Below are 25947 nucleotides of genomic sequence, written 5' to 3'. Positions count from 1 at the left end.
GATGGTAGTATTCCTTGTGTGCTTTCTCAGTGGTGTGCATCCGGATCCTGTCCAGTTATCTCACTTCAAAGGATGCTGAAGTCAAACTACAGGGACCATTAAGGTTCCATGGGAAAGTAGAGCGTGAGGTCAATTGCAAGACATATTTCTAAAGCTTTACCACAGTTTTTCTTCCCTCTGGGATTAACAGGATTATAATTTTTGAAGTAGACACCGGCTGAGCACTCACCTGCCCATCCAAAGCTCACGGGGCTCAACGTCATTCCAGACATAAAAGGCTACTGGCCTCACAAAGGAGCTACAACCCCGGATTCTGCTGAAAATCAACTCCCTGAAAATATGTTTTGCTACTTTTGAAAAGATGAAAATATTGTGGCAATTGAGAAACCTCAAGACAGATTTTTAACAAACCCCTATTTAATTTTATTACATGTATGCTTCCTAACACATGTTTCTGAGTTGAATAAAGGTGTTTGATCAAGTGACCTATGATGTCTCCATTGTCTGCTGGGGGTTGTTCTGAATATCATAGAATGAGGTAGCCTAGGAATGGCTCTTTTGAGAACTTCTGGATGAGGGGACCATATCTCCTATGTAAGAACTTACAGTTTCAAGCCTTTCAGTCTCCAATACAAATTCCCACATCCCAGGGTCCTCCAGAGAACTCTCCACCCTGTTTCTAAGTTGAGCTTAATCACTTCCTTAGGGAAAGTAAATTTCTATCGTGACTAAAATTGGGGTGTGTTTTCCCTTGCAAACAGAGTTTTGATTCATTATCAAAATTGAAGTGCCTGTAACTGACAGTAACGTCTGTGTAAGAATGTCAGGAATGACCCTATCATGCCTTCTTAAGGGTTGAGAACCTCATGTAGATAAGAGAGGCATTGCAGCGTGGTCACTGGGGCTGCTATGTGACAGTATCAGGAGATGAAGGGCATTATCCAGAGCATTGTTTTAAAAAGGCAATGCAGATGTGACAACTATATGAATTCAAAAAAACATTTGCTCTAGCTCAGAGAGTTTATATACTATTTTTGAGAAATCTATCATAAAGTATCCTAATTTTAGTTCCTTCTCCTAGAGAATTTGATATTTCTCTCCCTTTGTATAAGCCCAAGGTTATTATTATTATTATTATTATTATTATTATTATTATTATTATTGGCTATCCTTTTGTGTGTCTGACAAACAAGGGTTAGCAGTTAAACATTGTATTGCCATTTCTTTAGTCGATCTCCAGAGCTTGTCAGCTCAGAAACTTATCTTGAAAGCCCATGCCAGTAAATTATAGACACTTGTCAGTCTTTATTTTTTAAGGCAGAAGTACTTCTAGTACACCAGAATATTGTTAACGGAGGCGGAGAGTGCTATCTATCAATGAGGAGCCTATGTGCCCAGAGCATTGGCTTCACTCACAAAGGAAGGACTGTCAGCTTGTAGGAAATGTACTGCAAGAAGCATAATCTTGGGCTAGGGAGGTGACTCAGTGGGTAAAGCATTTGCAAGGCAAGATGAGGACTTGAGGATTAGTTCCCAGAACACATGTAGAGCCAGATGCAGGAACCAAATGTAGTCGCTTGTGTCTGGAATCCCATTGAAGCAGAAACATCCCAAGATCTCTGATGGCCAGCTAGCTTGGTGCACATATCCGTGAGCAACAGGGAGTCTCTCTCTAAAACAAGTTGGAAAACGCGGGACTGATACCCAAGGTTGTCTCTTGACCTCAGACATACACAGTGGCATGTACACTTCCACACTTGTCTTTTTCCATTTTGGGTTGCATACGTTTGTGGAGGCTTGTGATGTCACACAAAGAACAGAGAAGAGCACTGTAGTCAGAGAAGTTCATACGAAGCTCTCCATTCTTCCTTTGGCTGTGAGCATCATACCTGAGGTCTGACCTTCCCTCTTTACCTGTAAAGTGTGATGATGATCTTCACTATAACCCCACACTTAAGACAAGGTGGCAAAATAAACAAACAAAAATCCAATAAAAATATTCTGACCTTATTACCAGCAATTCCACTCAGGTTGGATCAAGGGTATAAAAACCTATTTTATTGCCACACATTTTTCTGTGATTTCTTCTTCTTGAGCAGAACTGGTAATATACATGAGGGCTGCTGTGTTCAAAGAAACAGGACAGATCTTTCAGTTTCTTTTCTGTAAAAAGAAAAGGAGACTTTTGGGAGCTGTTGAGGAGTGGAGGGGTTCTGAAAGAAGTTTCTTTTATACTTACACGATAATATCAGAACCCAGAGATTCCTGGACAGCTCTCTAGAATTGTTCCAGTGTATCTGGGGTGACGTCTGAGAATTTGCACTTGTAATGCACTTTCGGGTGATGCTGAACACACTTAGAGAACCCCATATCTAGACCACCATTTATTCACCATCAGGACAGCACTGAGTCTCCAGGTTGATACATGTGATGCACAGGCTGTGAGACAATGTAGAGACTTCTGTCCTTCTTCCAGAAGGGCCTGCCTCCCGGTAACAATCACCACACAGGAGAGGAAAAAAGGGCAGCACAGGAAGTGGTAACAGGGAGTGCTTATGCACAGTCATTACATTTTCCAGGATTTTTCTCACCATGACTCAATCAGACCACATATCCCAGGCTAGCATCATGTGCCCCCCCCCCCCAATATCATACCCCAGTGTCAAAAGGTTGCATGACCCTAGTCGAAAGTCCACTTCACAAAGCTGGTCTAAAGTCATAAAATGATGTTTCTTTTGGACAGTGCTTCATGGATTCATGGCAACATGCAGTAGCTAAAGGGTTCAGACATTATCTAGGGTCTCTTTCTCTTGAGTAGCTGATACTTATTGGATGCTTTCTGCTTACAATTCTGTGCACCACTGACTTCACATGCATTAGCTTATGCAATCCTGAGATGTCAAATGGGTATTACTAAGAACACCAAAGTGTAGGCAGAACACCTTGTCTGAGGTTGGTTTTAACGGATATGGGACAACTGCGATGTGTTTCTCCCAACCACATGAGAGTGGAAAGCCATAAAATACCCCCCTTACTGTTCTCATTCTCATGATGCCTGTATCTCCCAGGAGAAAATCATGGAGAAATACCAGATGTATTGAGTGCCACAGAGAAAGGGTGGGTTCTGCATTACTTCCTTTCATAAAACAAATCTAAACCTATGCCTCACACATTCCAGAACCTGTTTTATTTTCTGCGTGTTTCTATTTATTAAGAAATTATTTTTATATCTTATCAAAACGATCGTGTTTTTTTTTCCTCCGATGACACACAAGGAACTATTTCAATTTGACACGTAACCCCGTGGCAACTGTCCCAGTGTCATAGAGCCCCATGGAAGGACCACCTGACTGAGTCTGCCTTTGCCTCTAAGGGAACATGCCTCATCAGAAAGGGTCAGATTTTTTTCTCCGCTACAATGCATAGCATACGTGACATTCATACTTATACATTCAGTTTGGGGTGAAATCCATACGTGTTTTGTGGAGGTGGATGTAACACAACCATCACGGCAGACACTTTTTTCCCCTGGCTGCCACAACCACAGTAAATAGCAGCTCTCATCTCTTAGCTCCCTCTCTGTGTCCGAGATAAGATAGACTGAAGGTTATCAGTAATTCCCAGAGCTGGCTCCAACCCCACCTCTTTCCTTCCAGTCAAGAAAGCACTCCGTGCAAGCCACAACGATGACATTCCCAAGGCAACTGTCTGCATTCTAATCTAGTTTATTTCTTAAGAAGGAATCCTTTCCAAACAGCAGAATAGCCATACTAATAATAAGCCCTCTGGATCACCCCTGTGAGCGAGAACCACAGGGCTAGATGATTTTGAGACCTTCCACAACTCATTTGTCATTTGGACTTGTACTCAGTTGACCTTCATAATGAACTTTCTAGATCCACCACACTGAAATAAGTTATGCTGCACCATGACTTCTAAGTTATGTTTAGTTTGCTAATCTTGAGAATTGGGGGGCAGGGTGGTGGTGGTGGAAATGCAGCGCGTTACAGTCATTTCCTGAAATATTTCAGCTCTGAGAGGAAGATGAAAAGTCTAGACTTTTTTTCCCCCCTTGTGGAATTGTGAAAGATGTGAAAGGAGGGTGGTTCTGGGTGGTGGGTGATGACCTCAGCCTCAAATGGTGATGGTGGCTGGGACCACTGCTTTATAGGCGTCAGGGTCGCTTAAGTGGAGAAATCTCTTAGAATAAGTTACTTTCATCTCCATATGAAATATTCTACCCATTCACTTTTTATTTGTTGCCTTTTTAGGGTCTCCAAATCCTGACAGGGGGGAACTTTTAGATGCTTTGTAATGTTTCAGTTACAATTTCCCTTTGAAATATCTTAATCACGGGGTACTTGCCCTATCTATCCTGGCACAAAGGTAGCAAAAACAGGATATTCTCCCTAAGCCTTCTTTTAGCTATAATATGGCAAATGACAAGCCAGCTTGTACAATATTTGATATGGAAGTCTTGGAATTTCCACTCATAGGTTCTGAGCCAACAAAAATACACAGAGGCAGAGAGCAGGAAAATGTTCATCTCTGTTGCCTCACTTCACCGTGAGACTTCTCTGGAGATAACGTTTGCCTAACAGGATACTTGATTTTAACCATAATTTGGAAATGGAAAGCTATCTTTGTGAACTCAAAGGAAAATATGATAAAAATAGTTTACATCGGATGATAACACATCCCAGGAATGGGTGGTCCTTATGTTAACTATGGGGCGTTCCTGGGCTTTCTTTGGTACAAGAAGACCAGAAAGACCAAAAATGGTCTGGGGTTGAGCTAATCTGAGGTTGTTTTGAAAGTAGACACAGTAGAAAGAACAGTTAGTGGAGGCTTACCTTCTAGTGTGAGCATTCCTATCACCTAGCTATGGGCCTCTGAGTGGTCAGTTAACTTTGCTGACTCATGTGTCACCTTTCATGCCTCCTAAGAAAAAGGCTTGTTAGAAGATTCAACCAAAAGACAGGTTCTTTAAAGTATGTTTACTATGAAGCATGTTATAAATGTGAACTAGTCTTGAATGTCTTTCTACATGTTCACTTGGTCTGTGCACCCTGTATGTTTAAATTAGATAGGAGAAAAAGTTAATTGGAATAGATTTACTCAAGAGGGTGTGGCTTGTTCACTATTAGCACTTATTTACACTTATATACATCTAGTTTTTGACTCAGCAAATCCTAATAGCTCTGTCATGAAACACAAGGGAAATGTGAATTTTTGGTGTTCCAATTAAGAGCATACTCGTCTACTAAGTTCTTTCAAAGCCCAGTGAACTTTAGAAATAGGATCTCTCCCAGCCTGCCTGTGAAGTACACCTATGAAGCAGATGAAAGCTGAGGTGTTATCTCATCCCCTTCCTCTAACAGCTTCAGAGAAAATCTCCTTACATCCCCATTAGCAGGTAACCTCCTTATCAATATATATATATATATATATATATATATATATATATATATATATATATACACTCATTATTCTGATCAATTCTGAATCTCTCAACACTTTCTTTGTACATTTTGCAACTGAGATCACACATCTACAAAATCCTTAATGGTCTCTGTTTCATAAACCTTTTCTTCATCTTTTCATTCTCATGGAAGCCTGGTCTGGTCGGGAATATGCCATCAAAGCCCTGTCAGATGGTGACTCCACGTGCATCAGAGCATGGGGATTAGACTAAGGAGCCTCCTTTTCTCAATGACAGTTCTAAAACCCCTTTCCTTTAGACAACAGCCCACAGTTGTGGGCTGTTATGTCTGTTAGCCTCCTGACAGTATCCAGAGACTCCATTCCACCCCTGGATGATCCCAGCACCTGGTGTAGTCTCTTCCTCTTCTCTGTTCTATATTTATCTATGTATCTTTCATACTTATAGACGTGGGTGTGGAATTTCTTGACTCCATGTCTATAACAGTCAGCACACCTGGCAAACCTTAGTCATCTCTCCCAGGGCCATATCATAGCACTTGTCATTACCCATAGTGCCGATGATGACCCTAACTAAAATTTTGGTGTCAGGGTTCTTATTCTCTGACCCATTTCAATTACTGTATTATAATCCCAATTTAACAGGTCTTTGGCTCCATTTTTATTATTCTTGTGTTACTTGTTATTGGTGATCTGGGTCTGCACCAGGCATTTCTAGGTTCTTGCCGCTCCATTTGAAGGACTGAAAAAAAGATATGCACAGATGACGAAGACTAAGGGAACTTTTTTTTTTATTAGATATTTTCTTTATTTACATTTCAAATGTTATCCCCTTTCCTAGTTTCCCCTCCAAAAATCCCCTAATCCCTTCCCCCTCCCCCTGTTCCCCAACCCATGCACACCCATTCTAAGGGAACATTTTTAGTGAAAGCAAAGGGATAGCTTGGATTAGAAAGGAATATACTATCAAGATTAACAGCAGGCCCCATGAGCTAAAGTGCTCACGGACCTGGATTATTGCTTGGTGCCTCTTTTTAGTGGGTTCAAGAGAAAGAGGAATTTGTTTACTAAGGATATAATTTAGGTTCTATTTTGGCTGACAGGTTGGTATTTTATAATCTTTTGCATGCCACATGCATGGTCCCATAATGCATCTGATTTTAATCATATACATGACCAGTAATGCTTAGGCATAAAATGGTAAATAGAGAATTCTTTGTAAAATTTCACTTTGAAGAGAGGGTTTGTCTTATTGCCCATACACCCCAATAAATCTAGCGAAATATGTCCATTGTCCTATAGTTTGGGATTGTATTCCAGGATGTGTTTGAATACAAACAGGCAGGCACCAAGGAGTTGCTAAAAGGAGTTACTCCAATTGTTAGAGGCAAGTATATTGTCATACTACCTAGGTGGGGTCCCAGGCTGCTAACAGGTTGCTAGGTGCGTTGTTAAGAGATGGGTATGTGCGCAACCATGCTGAGTGGTCCAGGTTGCTGAGATATTCTTTATACTTGCCTGCTTTAGCTGTGTACTATGTTTCAGACTTAATCTCTTTTGTTCTCTACTACCACACTGTTTTCATCTGGCAAGCCCTCAGCCATTGGCTAATCCAATCTGTCCCCATGTTGAGCCTATACGGCTGTAGCCAAACCTACTAGGGTGAAGCCAACCAGTCTTTCAGATGCATGGCCACTTAGAAAATTATGTCAAACCAGCCACCAGTTCCCCTCATGACTACTTTGACATGGAGCCTTGCTATGTAACACAGGTTGACCTTGAACTTGCTTCTGTCTTCTGTGTACTGATATTACAGGTGAAAACCATAGTTCACAATTCTATTTTTTAAAAACAGACTTAAAAAATAATCCAGGATAGAAAGTTACTTACTCACCACTCCCTGAGTCCAGGATTATTTCTGCTTGTGCTTACTCTGCCTCTGTGCCTCGGGGATGTCCTGTTGCTGGTCCATTTGCTCTTTGCCTTTCTTTATTTCAGTCCCCTAGAATATAAACTTCAAGGGAGAGGAATGTCTGTCATTACTTTGCTCTTGAGCACTAGACCCAGTGGTTGTTACAGAAGAGTTACAATAATAGGATTCAAACAAGGACATGGAATGTTTATGTGGATCTATCTAATCGTATACAAACTCCGTCAACAGCATGGTTAATAAATTGCTTGCTATTATCGCCAAAAAAAAAAAAAAAATATTCATTTTGTCCCCAACCATAGCATAGAGAAGAATAGATATACATGATCATGAGGTCAAATAGAAACACTAGTACATGCAGAATAAAGCTAAGAGCCTTCTGCCAATGGCTGAGAGTCTGTCTAACGCACAGAAAGTAACCAATGACTTAAAGATATGAATTGATGTTAGCCCCTCCCCACTCCAGTGCTGGCTATTAAAACCAGGATCTTGTGCATGTAAGGTGGACACTCTACCACTGAACAATTTTCAACTAGGATTTTTATGAAAAGATTTTCCACAAAGAACACAAAACTTTCTTTTTTATTTTTTATTGGTTATTTCCTTTATTTACATTTCAAATGTTATCCCCTTTCCAGGTCTCCCCCCTACAAAACTCCCTATCCCATTCTCCCTCCCCCTGCTTCTATGAGGGTGTTCCTCCACCCACCTACCCACTCCCACCTCCCCAAACTCATTTCCCCTAAACTGGGGCATCTATTGAGCCTTCACAGGACCAAGGACCTCTCCTCCCATTGATGTATGACAAGGCCATCCTATGCAACATATGCAACTGGAGTCATGTGTACTCCTTTGTTGATGGCTTAGTCCCTGGGAGCTCTTGGGGGACTGGTTGGTTGATACTGTTGTTCTTCCTGAACACACAACTTTCTAGAGAATCTCTTTTTTGTTGCCTGTGGATATAAATCCTGAGACATTTGGGGCACGAGGCTACTATTCAGTGGCTACTTATTATTGGTAACGACAAAATAGAATGGTTTGGGGAACACTGGATGTGGCCACCTTTTTGCTCTGCAGATGAGAAAACTTTGACCTTGGGAGTGAAGAACTTTACCTCCTATTACTCTTTCATCTACAGGACAGAGAGAAAATCTCTGCTTCCTCCTTTCTAACTACTTCTTTTTTTTCTTCGTGTATCCTAAAAATGCTAAAATGGTTTTAGCATTTGCTGCTGGGCTTCAGTTCTTTAAAAAGCCATTAGGCTCCAAAAAGAAACCTTTAGTGCTGTCTAAGAAAGATTCAAACTATAATCTATTATTTGTAAAAGCTATCATATTTTCAGGGAACATTTCTAAAGGAAAATACACTTGTGAGATAGCTGAGTCACAGAAAAACATAATTTCCTACTTCTTTCATGTGATAAACTCTGGCCCCCTACTTGCACGAGCCATTTGTAGGTGGATACAGCATGTGTGGTTTACAGTGATTCCCCTGCTCCCACTACCTTAGTTGTTCATTTTCACGTGCTTCCTCATTCTTGTCTATGGCGAGCTCGTATCATGCCTTCTCCAAGCCTCCTCTCAGTAATGTAAAGATGTGTTTTTACAATCATTTAGAATGGGCAAAGACTTGACTATTTTCTTAAATCCTCACTGTGAGAAAGGGAATTTATTTGAAGTCAGATTGAATGATTGAAGGAGGTGTATAGAGCTCTCATCAAAAGAGCTCCCACCGGGATCCACTGGAAGCTGCTACTAGATTATGGGAGCAGAGATGTTTGGAAGCTCAGGGACTTCACTAATTTTCATTCTAAGCTTCAACAAAGGCCAAGTGGAGTTCTACACTTAGATTCACAGTCTTAAGTTGCTAGGGTGTTCCCATACTGTCTGCTCATTCCTTTTGTTTGTGGGTAACTACAGATGATTTGGGTTGCTTATTGCATCTTCTTATGGTATTAACATATAAACCAGTAGCTCTAAGGTGGTACTAGAAAGCTATTATTCATCAGTTGAGAAGTGGGCACAGTCTTGGGTCATAATGACTACCCTAGTCTAACTGTCTAAATCTCATGGTGGCATTAATGCTTGAAGGAAAGGTGAAACCCTTCGCAGACATCGAGATGGCTTGGTTGAATAGAGTACCATGTAGAAATCCCTGGGGAAGGAAAACTGGTTTTAAAACTCAATTCTTGGTTCTTATTGCCAGGATAACTCACTGTTTGATATTTCTCAAACAACCAAACTTCTGAGTTCCCTGATCTTGTGAATATAAAGATAACCTCCCCCCTTTTCTCCCAACTTAATAGCAGTGACCAAAATGCACTTTGGTTGACAGAATAGGTAAAGAATTGTAAATCTGTGAAATGTTACTAGAAAAAGAAAAGAAGTCTGGAATTACTAACAAAGAAGGACTATCTTATTTATTTTATATCATTTTATAGTCACCTGAAACAGATCTAACATCAAGTCAGGTAAAAGTAGAAATGAGCGCGAATGCCTTCTAAGGGCCAGAAGGTAAAAGCTGTTGAAACAGGGAGAGTAGAATCAGTTCCAGGCAATCGTGTGTGTGTGTGTGTGTGTGTGTGTGTGTGTGTGTGTGTGTGTTGTTTTTATAAAAAGTCACAGAAGGGGGTTAGTAAAAAACCTTAGAGGTCATCCCAAGAAGACAGAACTAGGCAAGAGCATCTCTGTTTACTTGAATTGCTGTACACAAACACACGGCAGACCCAGAGCACCAATGACAAAGCTCAAATGCTCCTAAGTGAACTTACAAAGTGGAGAGGAGAAGTTTTTTTAAAGATTTATTTTGTTTATATGAGTACACTGTAGCTGTCTTCAGACACACCAGAAGAGGGCGTCAGATTGCATGGTTGTGAGCCACCATGGGAATTGAACTGAGGACCTCTGGAAGAGAAGTCAGTGCTCTTAACCACTGAACCATCCTCCAGCCCAAGAATTTTTTTTTTAAATACTGAAAACCTTTCTGTTGTTTAACAAAACATCCTTTATGTGAAAATTCAATAAATATCCATAGTGTGTGTGCATTTTGTTGAATATAATTTTTTTTTTTTTACTCTCCATGATATTAGTAATGTTTTCCTCAAAAATTCCCCAAAAGTCACAATGACTTTATGGAACTAGCTGTCTTAGCACATGATTCTCTCTACAGTTTAACTTTAGAAAATCTTAAACTTAGATGGCTGAAATAGATTTTTCTTCCTTGATTTGCAGACAAACCAATGGTTCCTTTATTGACGGTCTGTGAAAATCTTTCATTGATATCATGATGGTCTTTTTCATTCTCAAAATGTCATCTCTGCCAGTGTTGACGTATTCCTAGAGCACCACAGTGTCTATACAGCAGTTTCTCAATAAACACTCTGTGAGTTAAGCTGAATTAGAAAAAGGTAGAATGCTAATTGCCTGCTTAACTGGGCATCCATTTCTGCCCTGCATTTACCAACAGAATCTTGATTGACATGGGCCATTGGCCTTTTCAGTGAGATGTCAGGGAAAGCCCTGGCTCACAACTTCTTGGGAAGCTCCTTCAAAGAAGGCAGGCTCCATGCCTTTGAGTCCTTTTTCTTTACTTTTTGTATTTTATATCTGAGACACAGATGTGATGTTTGGTGAAGGAACGCCCATAGTAGAATCATGATGATTAATCACATAAGGACTGCAGAATTAGGACTGGCTTAATCTTGGTCCTCAGTATTTGCTTCAAAAACAACTGATCCAACTTCAAACTTCGGGCTCTTGGGTCTCTAATGAAGCTGCTGTAAAAGATCTACATACCCACAGAGAGTTCTTGAGCTATATGTTAGAGTAGTGGTTCTTAAATGAGGAAGGATTTGACCTGGTGGAATCTACCAAATAGTTTTTTTCACTTCCTCTGTTTTATGTACTATTCCCCTCTCCGATAGGAATTATTCCTCCACTCACTTGGGTGAGAACTGATACCAAATAAGATGAGTTTGCACAATCCAAGTAGTTATCTATTTTTAAGTGTCAAAGACATGGATTAACTTTTCCTTACATGCCTTTGATCTATGGAGAAGGTGAGTAGCCGTAGGGTTTAGCCTATCCTCTCCTTTTATGACATGACATTGTTGAGGTCCTCTAGATTACTTGCTTGGCAGCTCATGTCATTGATCCCTGGATGTGTCGTCATAGCCCTAGAATATATTCCTCAACTGCCCTTTTTTACTTGCCTCTCAGTGGGAGTCACATGCATTCTCAAGAGGAAGTTCAGAAGTCTTTCCTGCCAGGTTGGAGCAGTTGGCAACTGCGGGTCTCACTGATAGTCTTTGTCAAATAACACCGTACTGTTAATTTTACATGTGCCCAGTTGTCTGAGAACTTTTCTTTCTTGTGAAATTATTTTTTTTCTCTTATGTGACACTTATGAACTATGTTCAGTATCTTAAACATAGATTTTAAGCATCTAGAAGATGTTGCAGGTTTTATAGTTGTTATATATAAAACCATGCATTATATATATATATATATATATATATATATATATATATATATATATATATATATATATGGAATAGAAACAAGTATGAATAAGAACTAAGTCCTGGCCATGCAGGGAACTGATAATGCCATGTGGGAGGTAAACCTGCAAGTGTATAATACAAGGAAGTGGCTATTCCGGTTTCTTTCTGATGGGCAAGCATTTTGCAAGGACGTGGGCTATGCATGTGTAAGACCTACAGAGGCGCTTAAGACACTTAATTGAGTCTTTCAAAATGTCATTTCATTGGGAGTAGAAAATAATAATAATAAAAATGGTTGTCATTTCATCTCCTACAAGAAAGACCAAATCTGTTTACAGATTCAATTTGGACTTGTGGCTAAATTAATGCAGCCAAAGAAATCCACCACAAAAATTTAGTAGACAGATCCCATTTTTTAGCGTTCAAGTCTGTCATCCAGCAATGGGTCAAAGGGCTGGGGCATTCTCAAACAAAAGAAAAGCATAATTCCCTTAGTTCTGCAGCAACGTCCTTTCATTTACTACTTCAGAAAATTATTTCAGGGAGTTGATTTTTGTTAAAAATTCACTTATGAATAAAAGAGTATAAAAAGAAGAAGTTGTACTGACTCTCATTCTAAAAGAGTGACTCATGATAATGGGTCAATAATAACAAATAAAGGATATTTTCTTTTTTGTTGAGAGAGAACAATTCTTATGTTTTAAATTGCAAATGCATTTCTTAATGAAGAAAAGTCAGTGGTTATTTACCAAGTGATCTCTATCTTTGTCTGTCTTACACACACACACACACACACACACACACACACACACACACACACACACACACACTGTGGGCAGTTTCATTTTGCAATCATCTTTGTCTCGTATCTTTTCAAGAGAGATAGCCCTTTCAGAGCTGAAGGTCAGGAAAAGCCAGAGATTTATGTACTTGGAAGTGTCGCATTTCCCAGGACTCAGAATGATTTCAGCCCAGAAAGCAGCTGAAGGGGTTAACGTGGGGACTTGGCTGGCTGTCAGTTAAACTTTTTCCCTGGCTCGGCCCTGGGTTTCCCCTTGAAGGGATTTCCCTCCGCCTCTCTAGCAAGACCCTTTATAAAGAGCAGACTTTCTATTTCACTCACACCAGCCTGGCTGGCTTTGGGAGCTGAACACTTTTCCCAGGCACTTTTCACGTGGGGCACAAAGAAGGCTTTTGAAGCAGAGACTTGAAATGCCTGTGAAGATGGTTGCGATCTTTGGAGCCTCAACGGTACTTTGGATACTGTTTGCAGTCTGTAAGTTCCAGACCTATTTCAGCTTCTGGTGTACTACAGAGTTTTGCTATAAGAGCCAGTATTCTCACAGAGCTGGGGACGGATGTTTTTTCCACTGTCAAATGAGTAATTTGGATTATCTCGGTAGTAGGTCTATCTCTTTAGTTTCCTGTACTCGACAATGAAATCAAGCTTAGAAAGTGACAAAACAACTTTGTGCAGTGGGCTTCAGAGTCAGAACTGGGCATTCTTCTTCGCGGTGACGATTCCAGCACCTTCCTCAAGAGCAACTTCAGGGCTTAGGGTCTGTCTTGTGCTATTAAGTCTGAGACCGTTTAAAAAGTAGATCATCCCGCCTGTGCTTTGGCCACTGTATTGCTGCGCAAGAGAAAAAGGACCCAGCATGAGGCAGACCGTGGTAAACTTGTTCTTTCTCTCTTGCTTTTTTTCAGCTCAAGCTTTTAAAATCGAGATCTCCCCTGAATACAAAACGATCGCTCAGATCGGCGACTCCATGGCCCTCACTTGCAGCACTACAGGCTGCGAGTCACCATCGTTCTCATGGAGAACCCAGATAGACAGCCCACTAAACGGGAAGGTGAGAACAGAGGGGTCCAAGTCCGTTCTGACCATGGAGCCTGTCAGTTTTGAGAATGAACACTCTTACCTGTGCACAGCAACATGTGGCTCTGGGAAGCTGGAAAGAAGTATCCACGTGGACGTCTACTGTAAGTGAAGGAAAGAGCTTTTGCTTTCTCTTGATTTTGCTTGAAAAAAAATTTAACGATACATTAAATAGAGACTTTTAAAGAGTATCTACATTTTCAGCTAGCAAACTCACAATCTCAATAAAGCCAGAGAAAGAAGAAGCTAGTTGAGAACAGGAAACCAAATTTTAACCTTTGTGTCCTTGTTTGTCACAAAAATGGTGCCCATGTAAAGAAGGTGCTCACACCTTCTTGGCTCCAGTTCTTCGCTGCAATGTGAACATCCCCCTGGTTCTATTAGTTGCTTTTTTTTCCCCTCTCATCTTCCATGTGGGTATATTTCTACACGTTCACGTATTAATGTATCCAAAGGATTGATGCGTTCCTTCTTTCTGGGTTCTGCTTGTAGGCTCAGGAACTCTGTGAGTATGCAAGCCTTCTGCATAGACATAATTAAAAACATCTATTAGCATTTCAGTTGTTTGATGCAGATAAATTCGGGAGTTTTTGTTGTTGCTGCCAGAGAGCTTTGCTTTTACACCTCAAAGGGTTTTTTGTTTAATAAGTTAGATCTGTCTCAGGCATATGTGCAGGTACCCATATTACCCTAGCCTACCCAAAATGCATCCTACTATCATCCTCAAATCGGCAAATAAAACTACCAAGGAGAGGTGGGGTAAAATGGGCCCTATAGGAATCATTTTTCTTTGGTTATTGATGGTGTTGCTTTCCAAAAAGAAGAAAGAAAGAAAGAAAGAAAGAAAGAAAGAAAGAAAGAAAGAAAGAAAGAAAGAAAGAAAGAAAGAAAGAAAGAGAGAGAGAAAGGAAGAGAGAGAGAGAGAGAGAGAGAGAAAGAAAGAAAGAAAGAAAGAAAGAAAGAAAGAAAGAAAGAAAGAAGGAAAGAAAGAAAGAAAGAAAGAAAAGGAAGAGAAAGAAAAAAGAAAAGAGACTCCCATAAGGCATTTCTTCATGAGCATCTTGTTTGATTCATCTTTTAATCACCTTGGTACCTTCCAACTATGCTCCAGCCCAACTTTGCTGATGAACCTCAATTGAAATTTCAGCAAGCTCCTCGTGAAGTTGGGCTTCCCAAGCAGCTGAGCCTGGACGGCTGCTTTCAATTACGCTGGCTCTGCATGCATAGTTTATGTCTAGGCAGCCTTCTGAGCTCCTTGGAAGGTCCTGTTATATAAATACCAGGAAAAAGTAGCGAGTTCTTATATTACCTGTCATTAAACTGTGTGGATTCTAGGCACATTTCCTGAAGACTGTGACGGACATAAATAATAGGAGTGAAATTTAAAATACTATGTTTTTAGATAATAAAGCATTTCCAGTTCCTTCACCCTGTGCTCACAAGTACTATACAGTTGGAGAGTTAAAAAAGAGAAGTGAGGAGCTTTCTGGATTCAATTATATTGCCTGCTCTCGCCCCATAACCCCCTGCAAGAATGCCTGTTTCTTGTTGCTTTTAAGAGTTCAGTCTCTATTCCATATTTGATTGTAATATTCTGTGGAGCTGGGACACCAATGAGCTCCCATCAGGACAGATGTAATAAGAAGGATAAGTCTTGTGTACGTGTGTGGAGGGGGCAGGGCAGGCGTGTGTTCCGTTGTCCTGCTGGGTTCAGTAAAATGCAGATTAGAACACTGAGTTAGGTTTTTAGGGGAATAGACCCAGTCTGGAGAGATTGCATAGGAATGTCTTTCTAGTGGACGAGTTCTTGCCAGAGGTCTCATTTTCAGAAGCCAGCCCGTTAAGAATTATTCTCCTCCTTCTGTAGGCAACCTTACATAGTAACCCTTCTTTGTGATACCGTTCTGAACCTTGGGCTTCTCATCTGTAGGCAACCTTACATAGTAACACTTCTTTGTGATACCATTCTGAACCCTGGGTTTCTCATCTGGAATGTGGAACTGTATCTGCACTGAGAGTAGAGAATGGGGTGAGAGGTGTCACTGGGATCCCAGTGCAGAGTGAGTGACAGAAAGCATGAGCTTTGTTCCCAACCTCACCATGGACTGGCTGCGTGACCAAGGCTGGTTCTGCAGTCACACTACGTCCAAGCTTCCATATCTGTGAAATGTGGTCTCCATCATCCAAGGTCATAGTTGGAAGAGAGCAAACTTCCTTATGTTACATATATAGATGAGTTTTAATAGATATTAGGCTTTTCTTTCTCTATTCTTTAACAGTTACAGAATTAAAATTGAAATGGCCTCTAAAAAGTGCTTCCTGTGTTCGCCACAAACCATGACTAGCTATTTAAACCAATTAGCTTTGCTGAATTAAGCCCAGTATTAACAAAAACATTTGTTAGGACCCCCGTTGTGTTGAAACAGTCAGAGGTGTTCTCAACAGAAGCCAAAAGCCTACTTGTGTATTTGTTTGGCTTTGCAGCTTTCCCCAAGGATCCAGTGATTCAATTCAGTGCCCCCCTGGAGGTTGGGAAGCCAGTCACCGTCAAGTGTTTGGCTCCAGACATTTACCCAGTTTACAGACTGGAGATTGAACTGTTCAAAGGTGACCATCTCATGAAAAGACAGGAGTTTTTTTCAGAAGAGATGACAAAGTCTCTGGAAACCAAAAGTTTGGAAGTAACCTTTCCTCCCGCCATCGAGGATATCGGAAAAGCTCTTGTTTGCCGAGCTAAATTACACATTGACCAAATTGATTCTACGCTCAAAGAAAGGGAGACTGCCAAAGAACTACAAGTCTACAGTAAGTACTTGCACGGTGATCTGTGGTCTGTGGGAGTTTGGTCGGGGGCATGCATTATGTTATTTATTGTTACAATAAATGTATCGAGTAGATTAACAAGAAATATGTTTCACTGCATTATTTATTCAGGATATGATATTATTAAAAGAACAGGACACTGGATTTTAGGTTTAGAGCATTTGAGTGTCATGTCCCCCTGTTAGCTGAGAGACTTTAGGGTTGTTTAATTCCTCTATTTTCCTGACTATCCAGGAGGAATCATCATAACAGTGACCTCTGCTTTAACAAGAGGGAATGGGCTCAAATGATACAATGTTTTATAACATTTTATAATAAGCCTTAAAACATTGATTTCTCAGATTAAACAATGACAAAATGATTTCTTATTCTCTCTCTCTCTCTCCCTCTCTCTCTCTCTCTCTCTCTCTCTCTCTCTCTCTCTGTGTGTGTGTGTGTGTGTGTGTGTGTGTGTNGTGTGTGTGTGTGTGTGTGTGTGTGTGTGTATGCCTGTGTGTGTGTGTGTGTGTGTGTGTGTCTGTGTGTCTGTGTGTCTGTGTGTCTGTGTGTACGTACAAGAGGATGTTCACCCACAGTAAGTGGGAAGGTGTAGTTTGTCTTCCGGCTCCTAGCGACTGTGGTAGAGGTGAAGCTCCCGTCCCTTCCTATATTGGACTGTGTAGAATGGAACTCATTGTACTTTGTTAAAACTGAAATGCTGCGTCCCACTCTGAGCCCTATATTCAAAAGCGTTGGTGTCAAGTACAATCTTATTTACCCAAAGCACAATTAGATAGAGAAGGCTTTCAACAACCTTTTGAGAGAACAATCAAGATGGGAGATATTTCTCCTCACAGAATACAGCATGTTGAGAGCATAGTTAAGTCATTGAAAGTCAGCTGTGTGATAAAAGATCATTACCCATTTATCTGTAAGAACAGAATGATAGACTATGACCACCACATTCCAGGAAAGTTTCAGTTAAATAAGAGAAGTTTTCAATAATTAATGACAATAAAAGCCAACTGGTTGGTCCTGGGTAGATTGTCTCCCTCTGTAAATGCTGAAGCTGACCTGGATGGCAAATATTCCTCTACAGGACTTCAGTTGTTAAGTAAGAGGCTGAAACACAAAAGGGATTCCCTTAATTTCCCTTAATTTTAAGGGCTTCTCTTAATTTCTACTTATCTGTGGCTCCCTGAAAACATTAAAGATCAAAAACTGTAATTTACTGCTTAGAAATTAGCCGGTCTAATTTTGTAATGACTCGGTGATTCTTGACTCCAACTTGGCAAAGCAGTTTTGCCAAATTTGTGGAGGCACATGAATACAGTCTACAAGAGAATGACATCATCCCCGTTGGATGGAGATGATTTTTTTTTATGATAATGGCTCTTCCTATGCTCTGCCTTTTCAGTCTCTCCCACGAACACATCGATCTCTGTACATCCTTCCACAAAGCTTCATGAGGGTGGTGCTGTGACAATGACCTGTTCCAGCGAGGGTCTACCAGCTCCTGAGATTTTCTGGAGCAAGAAGTTAGATAATGGAGTTCTCCAGCTTCTCTCCGGAAATGCTACCCTCACCTTAATTGCTATGAGGATGGAAGACTCTGGAATCTATATGTGTGAAGGAGTTAATCTGATTGGGAGAGACAAAACAGAGGTGGAATTAGTTGTTCAAGGTGAGTAGAAGGTGAAGAGGTGCCATGGCTGGGAGTTGAGCCATAACGGCTCCTTGCCAGTGGTGAAATGCCTTCCATAGCTTTGCACGATGGCGCATCTGAAAGTCATGTGCTTCAGCACACAGCACACCTATATACGTATCCTCCTCATCTTTCCTGGAATTTCTTTCTCTAGCACCTCCACACGCGTCCTTTACTAGCTCTTGTCATTTCTCTGTTGTCTCATTTCATGGTGTGGTCTCCCTCTCCTGCCCTGTGGATACTGGCATCCTCATGTTACTTCACCTGCTCTTCTCACTCCACATACTCAGGAATTCCACCACCCCATACTTGTTTTGACTGAATATATGCTCCTGTTCGAAATTACTTAATCATGACCACTCTGCTTCAAGTTGATTTCCTATGACCTAACTTCCTTTCCAACCAACCCTCTCGCCGTTACCTAAGTATATAAATTTTCAGTTGGGATTTTGCAAGATTTTCTTAAACAACAACATTCCCCAAATGTCAGCTGTACTTCTGGTATTTTATGTAAGCTATCTACAGCCTCTAAGAAATAACTAAGAGGCATTTTCTATCCATTTTACAGATGGGAGAATGAAGTCTCAGATTACTAATGGCCATCAATTGACTGTACACCTAATGTTTGCCAAGAGTTTCTACTTCATATGTTATCTCTGTCTTTATCATGCTCTGTGAGGTAGCTGAAAAACTCAGGCGCAATATAATTCATCATTTGCATAGGGTCACATGGTTCTTTTTTTCATTTATATGCTAGTCATAATTTAAAATCCTATGCCTTTTCAATTGTAGCTAATTTTCTCATTTTTAAAAATTAATTTAAAATAATTGACCAATCAAAACTGCATGCATACATTGAGTATGGTGTGATATTTGGTATATTTATACAATGTGGAATGAATAAATCAAAGTATATACTTGAGTAAGAGCACAAAAAAGTATGTCTTTGAATTTTTCCATTAAACTACAAGGTTCTTAAACTCAGAAACTCAGGAACTCACTGTGTTTGCATTTGTGCCTTTGAATGGATTTATGGCTGGCTAGTATAGTACGTGACACACAGTAAGTGTTTAGTAAGTATTTGCTGAATAAAAACATGAATAGGGAGAATGCATTCTTTTCTAACCTATGAAAACATGGCTTTTACGTTTAAATGGTTATGAAAGTAGAATTCAAACACCACCAGTTACTTAATTCAGGTGGGTGGCTGCTGTTCTCAAATGATCAGAGAAGATACTAGAAAGCTGAATGTGTGGAAGACTTGCTGTCTGTCCTGGGGAAGTTGCATTCTGAAATGATTGGCCCTGTTTCAAATGGGGAAACAAAATTCATTCTGGGCACAGGAAGGGGTGGTATCATGTGAGCTATCAACCTTATATGCTGAAGTTAGAAGGGCCTTTCAGCGACTTTCATGAGCTTCTCTCCAGTAGCTTCAAGCATGCACAGTGGTAGGTGCCAGTCTCTTTACAGAAAGGAAGTGAATCCCCTACTAAGTTCCCTGTTCCCACAGTAGCATAGGCGGAACTTGGACAACTTAGCCACTGTGTTGAATAATATCTTTGAAAATATAATAGCATATTAATGTATTTGGAGATAATATGAGGACATCTTCTTTGGAAAAATGCTACAATACCACAATTACGCAAACTAAAATGAGAAAGGCAACTTTTCCTGGTACAGAAAAGAACCTTGCGAAATGGAGAATTGTGTCCTGAGATTTCTGCCTGTCTCCAGTTTGCTAGAACACTCAAATGACTTTCTTTGGGGATTCATTTGTCACTTGCAGAGTTGTCTAGCCACTCCCAAGAATTCAGAGGAACATCAACAAGAAACTTAAGAATTCGTTCTCTCAAAATATGTCATTTCATCTGCGTCTGAGTGTCTGGAAGCTAGAGAACACTTTGGACACTTGAACATTTTTCCTGATCACTTGGCTTTCTACCCTGAATGACTATAAAGTATTTTGATAATGCATCAAACATATTTGATGTCACCTTAATGTCATCTTTATTTTGTCTACAGTATGATTCTGTATGATCGTCAAAGATACTACTTTATATTGAACCCCCAATATATAGATATATGTGACTAGTTCTTTTTTCCCATTAATTAATTTATTTTTTCACTTTCCATCCCAATCACAGATCATCCCACACTCTTCTCTGTCACGCTCACATAACTCCTCCCTGCATCTTCCTTCCCTTCTCATCTGATAAGGAAAAGACCCCTAGGTACCACACCACCCTGGCACATCAAGTCACTGCAAGACTGGGCACATCCTCTCCCTCTGAAGCCAGACAAGTCACCCAAGTCAGGGGTTTAAGTTCCACAGGCAGGCAACAGAGTCAGGGCTGCCCCTGCTCCAGTTGCTGGGGGATCCAAATGAAGACCAAGCTGCACATCTGCTACATATGTGTGTGTGGGGGGGGCTAGGTCTAGCCTTTGTATGTTTTTTGGTTGGCGGTTTTGCAGAGTATGTACTCACTTATAAGTAAATATTAGCCATAAAGTACAGGATACCCATACTACAATCCACAGGCCCAACGAAGCTAAATAACAAGGAGGGTCCCTGGGGGGAATGCTTGAATATAAATGGATCTTTAAGTATAGCACATCTAATTAGAGGACATTTTAGTGCAGTTTCCCCTGTAACTCTTTTAGATTTCATTTTACCTTTATGTGAGGATGACTTGATTTAGTTGTCTAGAAACAGAAAAGGTACGATCTCGAGCCAGACCCATCTCACATCAAGTTTCAGTTCTTCCACTTGCAAATTTAGTTTAAGCCATTTAGTATTTATGAGTCTAAATGTCCTAAAGAAGAGATAGGATGAGGAGATGGAGGAAGAGAAGGGGAAAACACATTCTCCTGTGAGCAGAAGAATGGAAAAGTAGAAAAGAAACAATAGTCCCAGCTAACAAATCGTTCTGGGAATTGAGTGAGACTGAACTGTGGTATTTGACACACAGAAACCCTGGGATGATTTGAGATCTTACACCATCACAGTGACTTGATGGACGGTGTAGAGCAGAGGGTGGGTTATCTCCCTGAAAAGACGCCAACCACACTCTTTACAAATTGTTATCTACACTTGTTCTGATAGCCTGATTCAACAGAACAGCATGGGTTTACTCTTAAAAGATGTGGCCTTACTCCTAATGGCTCCGAGATGGAAAGAAGTTATTTCTTCTTGGCACAGAGCGTAGCTGGATAGAGATCAAGAAAGATAAACATTGAGTATGGGGATATGATGCAATAGGAAAAGAATCTTGTCTATTATTCATGCGATTCTTTCTCTTTTTCTGCTCCTCCAGAGAAACCGTTTACCGTTGACATCTCCCCCGGATCTCAGGTGGCTGCACAAGTTGGGGATGCGGTTGTTCTGACATGTGCTGCTATTGGCTGTGATGCCCCTTCCTTTTCTTGGAGAACCCAGTCAGACAGTCCCCTCAACGGGGAGGTGAGGAATGAGGGGGCCAAATCCACACTGACGTTGAGCTCTGTGAGTTTTGAGGATGAACACTCTTACCGGTGCGCTGTGACCTGTCTGCAAAGGACACTGGAAAAGAGAACCCAGGTGGAGGTCTACTGTAAGTGATTGTTGAAACTGGTGACTCTATGATCATTTCTGTTTCCTCTAGCTATTTATTTATTTATTTATTTATTTATTTATTTATTTATTTATTTATTTATTGGAAGAAAAAGAATGTGGATCTGTAATGATATCCATTTATGTAGAGAGAGATTTGGCATTGTAAATCATCTTTAGATCTCTGAATGTGGTTTGATGCAATACAGTTGGCCCAGCTCTTCAGTATATATTACATATGTTTACGGCATGCACACAGTGCGTGACTGGTCCCACTCTCTGCCTCATGCAAATCCTTGACCTTACTCTTCTTTTTATTACCACTTAAAGTCTTCATTTCTCCTTCATTTTAGGAAGATAGCTTTACTGTTTACAGTATTTATTATTTTTTAATAGAATGGACAATAATGGGCAATTGTGCTCTCTTCCTAGTCTCCCTCGACTGTCTTATCCTTCTCCTTCCACCCACTGTCCCCTTTCTCTCCCCAACTAGCCATGCTTCTTTTTATTGTATGCATGTAATAATATATATTACTATATAATAGTCCATATTTAATATAGTACATATAATAAATATATTGTTTTAAATTAAACATATGTTAGATACTATTTTTTTTTATATATATAAAAGAAAGAACAAAGGGTTGTGGGGTTAGGAGGAAGATAGCAGGGGGAAGAGAGAAATGGGGAAAGATGTCGACGGGTTTTTTTTGTTTGTTTGTTTGTATTTTTTGTTTTTTTTAGAGACAGGGTTTCTCTGTGTAGCCCTGGCTGTCCTGGAACTCACTTGGTAGACCAGGCTGGCCTCGAACTCAGAAATCTGCCTGCCTCTGCCTCCCGAGTGCTGGGATTAAAGGCGTGCACCACCACGCTGGGCTGACGTTTTAAAGCAGATTTGAGGAGCTGATCTGCAGGATTCGGGGGTGGGGGACAATGGCAAACAGCAGAGTGCCAGAAACACACAGAAAAAGGCAGGTTTTCCTTAGTCTGAGTGTGAGGTGGTCCGTACAGAGCCGTGGCAGAAACAAATGCCAGCCACAGCTTTTCAGCTGATTTACCCAGTGAGCAAGTGGCACGTGGTTTCTTGTCCCCCTCCATTTTAATCACCTTAATAGAAATCCTTTTCAACCCCCAGTCTCTATGAATTGCTGGAATCCCTCAGTCTCCTCTGAATGTGGAAAGAACGTCACTGTGACCACGTGACTGTGAAGTTATTATTATTATTATTTTTTTTTATGGAGAGGGTGGTGCTGCTCAGTTTTATTCATCCAATTCCAGAGAATATATTGTAAAGCGTTTCCATCTAAAAGCCTGCCCAAACTTGTGCTAACCTTTAGGATTTTGTTCAGAATAAGACCATGCCCGTTAAGAGATTTAAATCTCTCAAGAGGAGTGTAAACTTTATGGTCTATCACATTACTGAGACTCCAGGATCTGCTGGTCTAGGCACATTCCCAACAGCATGACAGTTATTGCAGTGTAGCATGGTTGAAAATCCACCACTTTAACAGCTTTTACTTAAGGAAAGAATGGAAACAAAGTTTAGTTTTGGTTTTTAGGGTTATATTTTGTTTTGTGTGACTTTTACCTTGATAATTATTTTAGTGTCATTTTTGTTAATGTACACAGAGTATATCATAAATGCTATGTAGACAGATGAGAGAATACGTACTCAGATATTAAATAATATGGTTGAATAGTTCTTTTACACTCTCTTATTTGTTAGCATACAAAGATGTGCCTTAACTGTCACACCATCAGATGTTGGTGTCATTATGCTTTCTTCTCATCTGTTCCCATGTTCCATTGCCCTCTTGAGCCTGTCTCCTCTCTACCTACTTCCCTCCCTGCCCCAGACAGCTTCCCCTTCTTTCCTATTGACTATGTTCTAATACCCTTTCTATTTCCTACATCCCTTAAGATGTCATCTCCTCTTGTGATCTTCTTTTAGTTCTAAGACCTGCAAGCACATACACATCAATGTATACATGTATGTAATTTAAATGTTAAACTTAGGTTCCACATGTGAGAAAACATACATTATTAAGTCATTCATTTCTATTATTTCTTTCCTTCTTTTTTCTTTCTTTGTTTCTTTGTTTCTTTGTTTCTTTGTTTCTTTGTTTCTTTGTTTCTTTGTTTCTTTCTTTTTTTTTTTTTTTTTTTTTGAGATAAGTTTTACCTGTGTAGTCCTGGCTGTCCTAGAACTCAGTCTGTAGGCCAGGCTGGCCTCGAACTCAGAGACCCCACCAGTCTCTGCCTCCTGAGTGCTGGGACCAAAGGTGTGCACCACCAGGCCTGGCTGTCAGTTCATTTGTTAATTACAGGATTTACCTTATCAGGGAGCAGAGGTATGCAGATCCCTGTGAGTTTGAGGCCAGCCTAGTCTACACAGATACTTCCAGGTCAACCAGGTTCAAAAAGTGAGCCCCTGTCTTTAAAAACTGTGAAAAGTTTTTAAAGCTTCTTGTCTGTTTAATCATAAAACAAACCATTCAGATTTTGATAAACAAACTAATTTAAGAAATTGACTGAAGCTCTTTTGATATTGGACAAACTGTAGCCAAGACTCATAGGTTGGAGGACAGACTTGGACTAGATCTGACCTATTATGAAAAGTTTCATTTGTCCCTGTAAGTTCCTTTTTCTAGCTATGAAACAAATTATATAATAACCATTTTTATCAGGCTGCTCAGACGAAGGAGATAATGAAGACTGAGGGGAATTAGTTTATATTTAGTAGTCTCTCTCTCTCTCTCTCTCTCTCTCTCTCTCTATATATATATATATATATATATATATATATGACAAACATTTAAAATATTTAAACTATATGGTTAATTAATAGGATGGGCAAAGCCATGTGACTTTAGAACAGATAGGCAAGGTAGCATTGTTAAGAGAAAGCTAGGGAATACAAGCATTTATTTCTCCTTGACTTAAAAAGCCAAGTATTTTGTTTCTATTATTTATGATTAATATTATAATTGTACAGTTATACTTAATGGTGTTATTTACTACTTGAGACCATACTATTCCCAACTCATCAAAAGCTGTCACTTTGAGACCTGTGCATTTAATAGAATCTGGCTCAATATTCCCTTGAATATTGCATATCAATATTATTTTTGCTTGATATCTGCAGCATTCCCTGAAGACCCAGAAATTGAAATGAGTGGGCCACTTGTGCATGGGAGACCTGTCACTGTCAACTGCACGGTCCCTAATGTGTATCCCTTTGACCATCTGGAGATTGAATTACTGAAGGGGGAGACTACACTGATGAAGAAATATTTTTTGGAGGAAATGGGCATAAGGTCCCTAGAGACCAAAAGTTTGGAAATGACCTTCATCCCCACCACTGAAGATACCGGGAAATCTCTTGTTTGCCTCGCTAGGTTACACAGTGGTGAAATGGAATCTGAACCCAAACAGAGGCAGAGTGTACAGCCTCTTTATGTCAACGGTAAGTGCATACATGGGGCAGATACAATTGAATATGGATTTCTTTACTATGTTCACCCGTTAATAGTTAACAGAAGGTTAACAATTAAAACCTCTGTGAAGAAAACAGGGGGGAAAATGAGTCAAGATAATAGTGATTATAATAAACCATTCTCCATAATGTAAACCAAATTATTTATTTATGTATGATTCTATGCATTAGCATTCAGGAATGGGTCAGCCAGGCAGCTACTCATCCTCAGGACAATTCAAGCATCTTCAGGCAGGCCAGCAGCTGGCTTGTCAGAGACATGTCACTTAACACGTCTGAGCCTTATGTGCATTGTCCCACCTGTCATTTCTTAGTGCAGTGTCATCCTCAGGGAAGGTAGCCTAGATTTACTTGCCAGAACGCAGCTAAGAAAGGTGGGGATGAAAGTAACTTCATAAAGGTCTACATTAGGAGCATCCCTCCACCCCATGCCACATTATCTACATCCTATTGATCAAACGATCAACCCAGGCTCAAGGGGGTAGTTAAATGGGTTTTTCTTATTCACAGGGGATATTCTAATCCACCATGCTTAGGCAATGCATACTATTAATCTCTCTCTCTCTCTCTCTCTCTCTCTCTCTCTCTCTCTCTCTCTCTCTC

The 25947-nt window shown here is 40.2% G+C and overlaps 1 protein-coding gene across 1 annotated transcript in view; it reads left to right on the top strand.

Moving 5' to 3' along the window:
- The first annotated feature begins 12758 nt into the window (after nt 1-12758).
- Vcam1 (vascular cell adhesion molecule 1) overlaps nt 12759-25947 on the top strand; it is a 19623-nt gene continuing 6434 nt past the window's right edge. Inside the window, exons 1-6 of the mRNA XM_021195736.1 lie at nt 12759-13149; nt 13581-13856; nt 16237-16557; nt 17972-18238; nt 21574-21849; nt 24994-25314. Coding sequence (XP_021051395.1) covers nt 13086-13149; nt 13581-13856; nt 16237-16557; nt 17972-18238; nt 21574-21849; nt 24994-25314 — 1525 coding nt within the window. The 5' untranslated portion in view covers nt 12759-13085. The remainder of the gene's footprint in view (nt 13150-13580; nt 13857-16236; nt 16558-17971; nt 18239-21573; nt 21850-24993; nt 25315-25947) is intronic.

The sequence above is a fragment of the Mus pahari genome, chromosome 4, assembly GCF_900095145.1.
Source record: "Mus pahari chromosome 4, PAHARI_EIJ_v1.1, whole genome shotgun sequence".
In the NCBI taxonomy this organism is placed as follows: Eukaryota; Metazoa; Chordata; class Mammalia; order Rodentia; family Muridae; genus Mus; species Mus pahari.
This window is presented reverse-complemented; position numbering and strand designations above follow the sequence as displayed.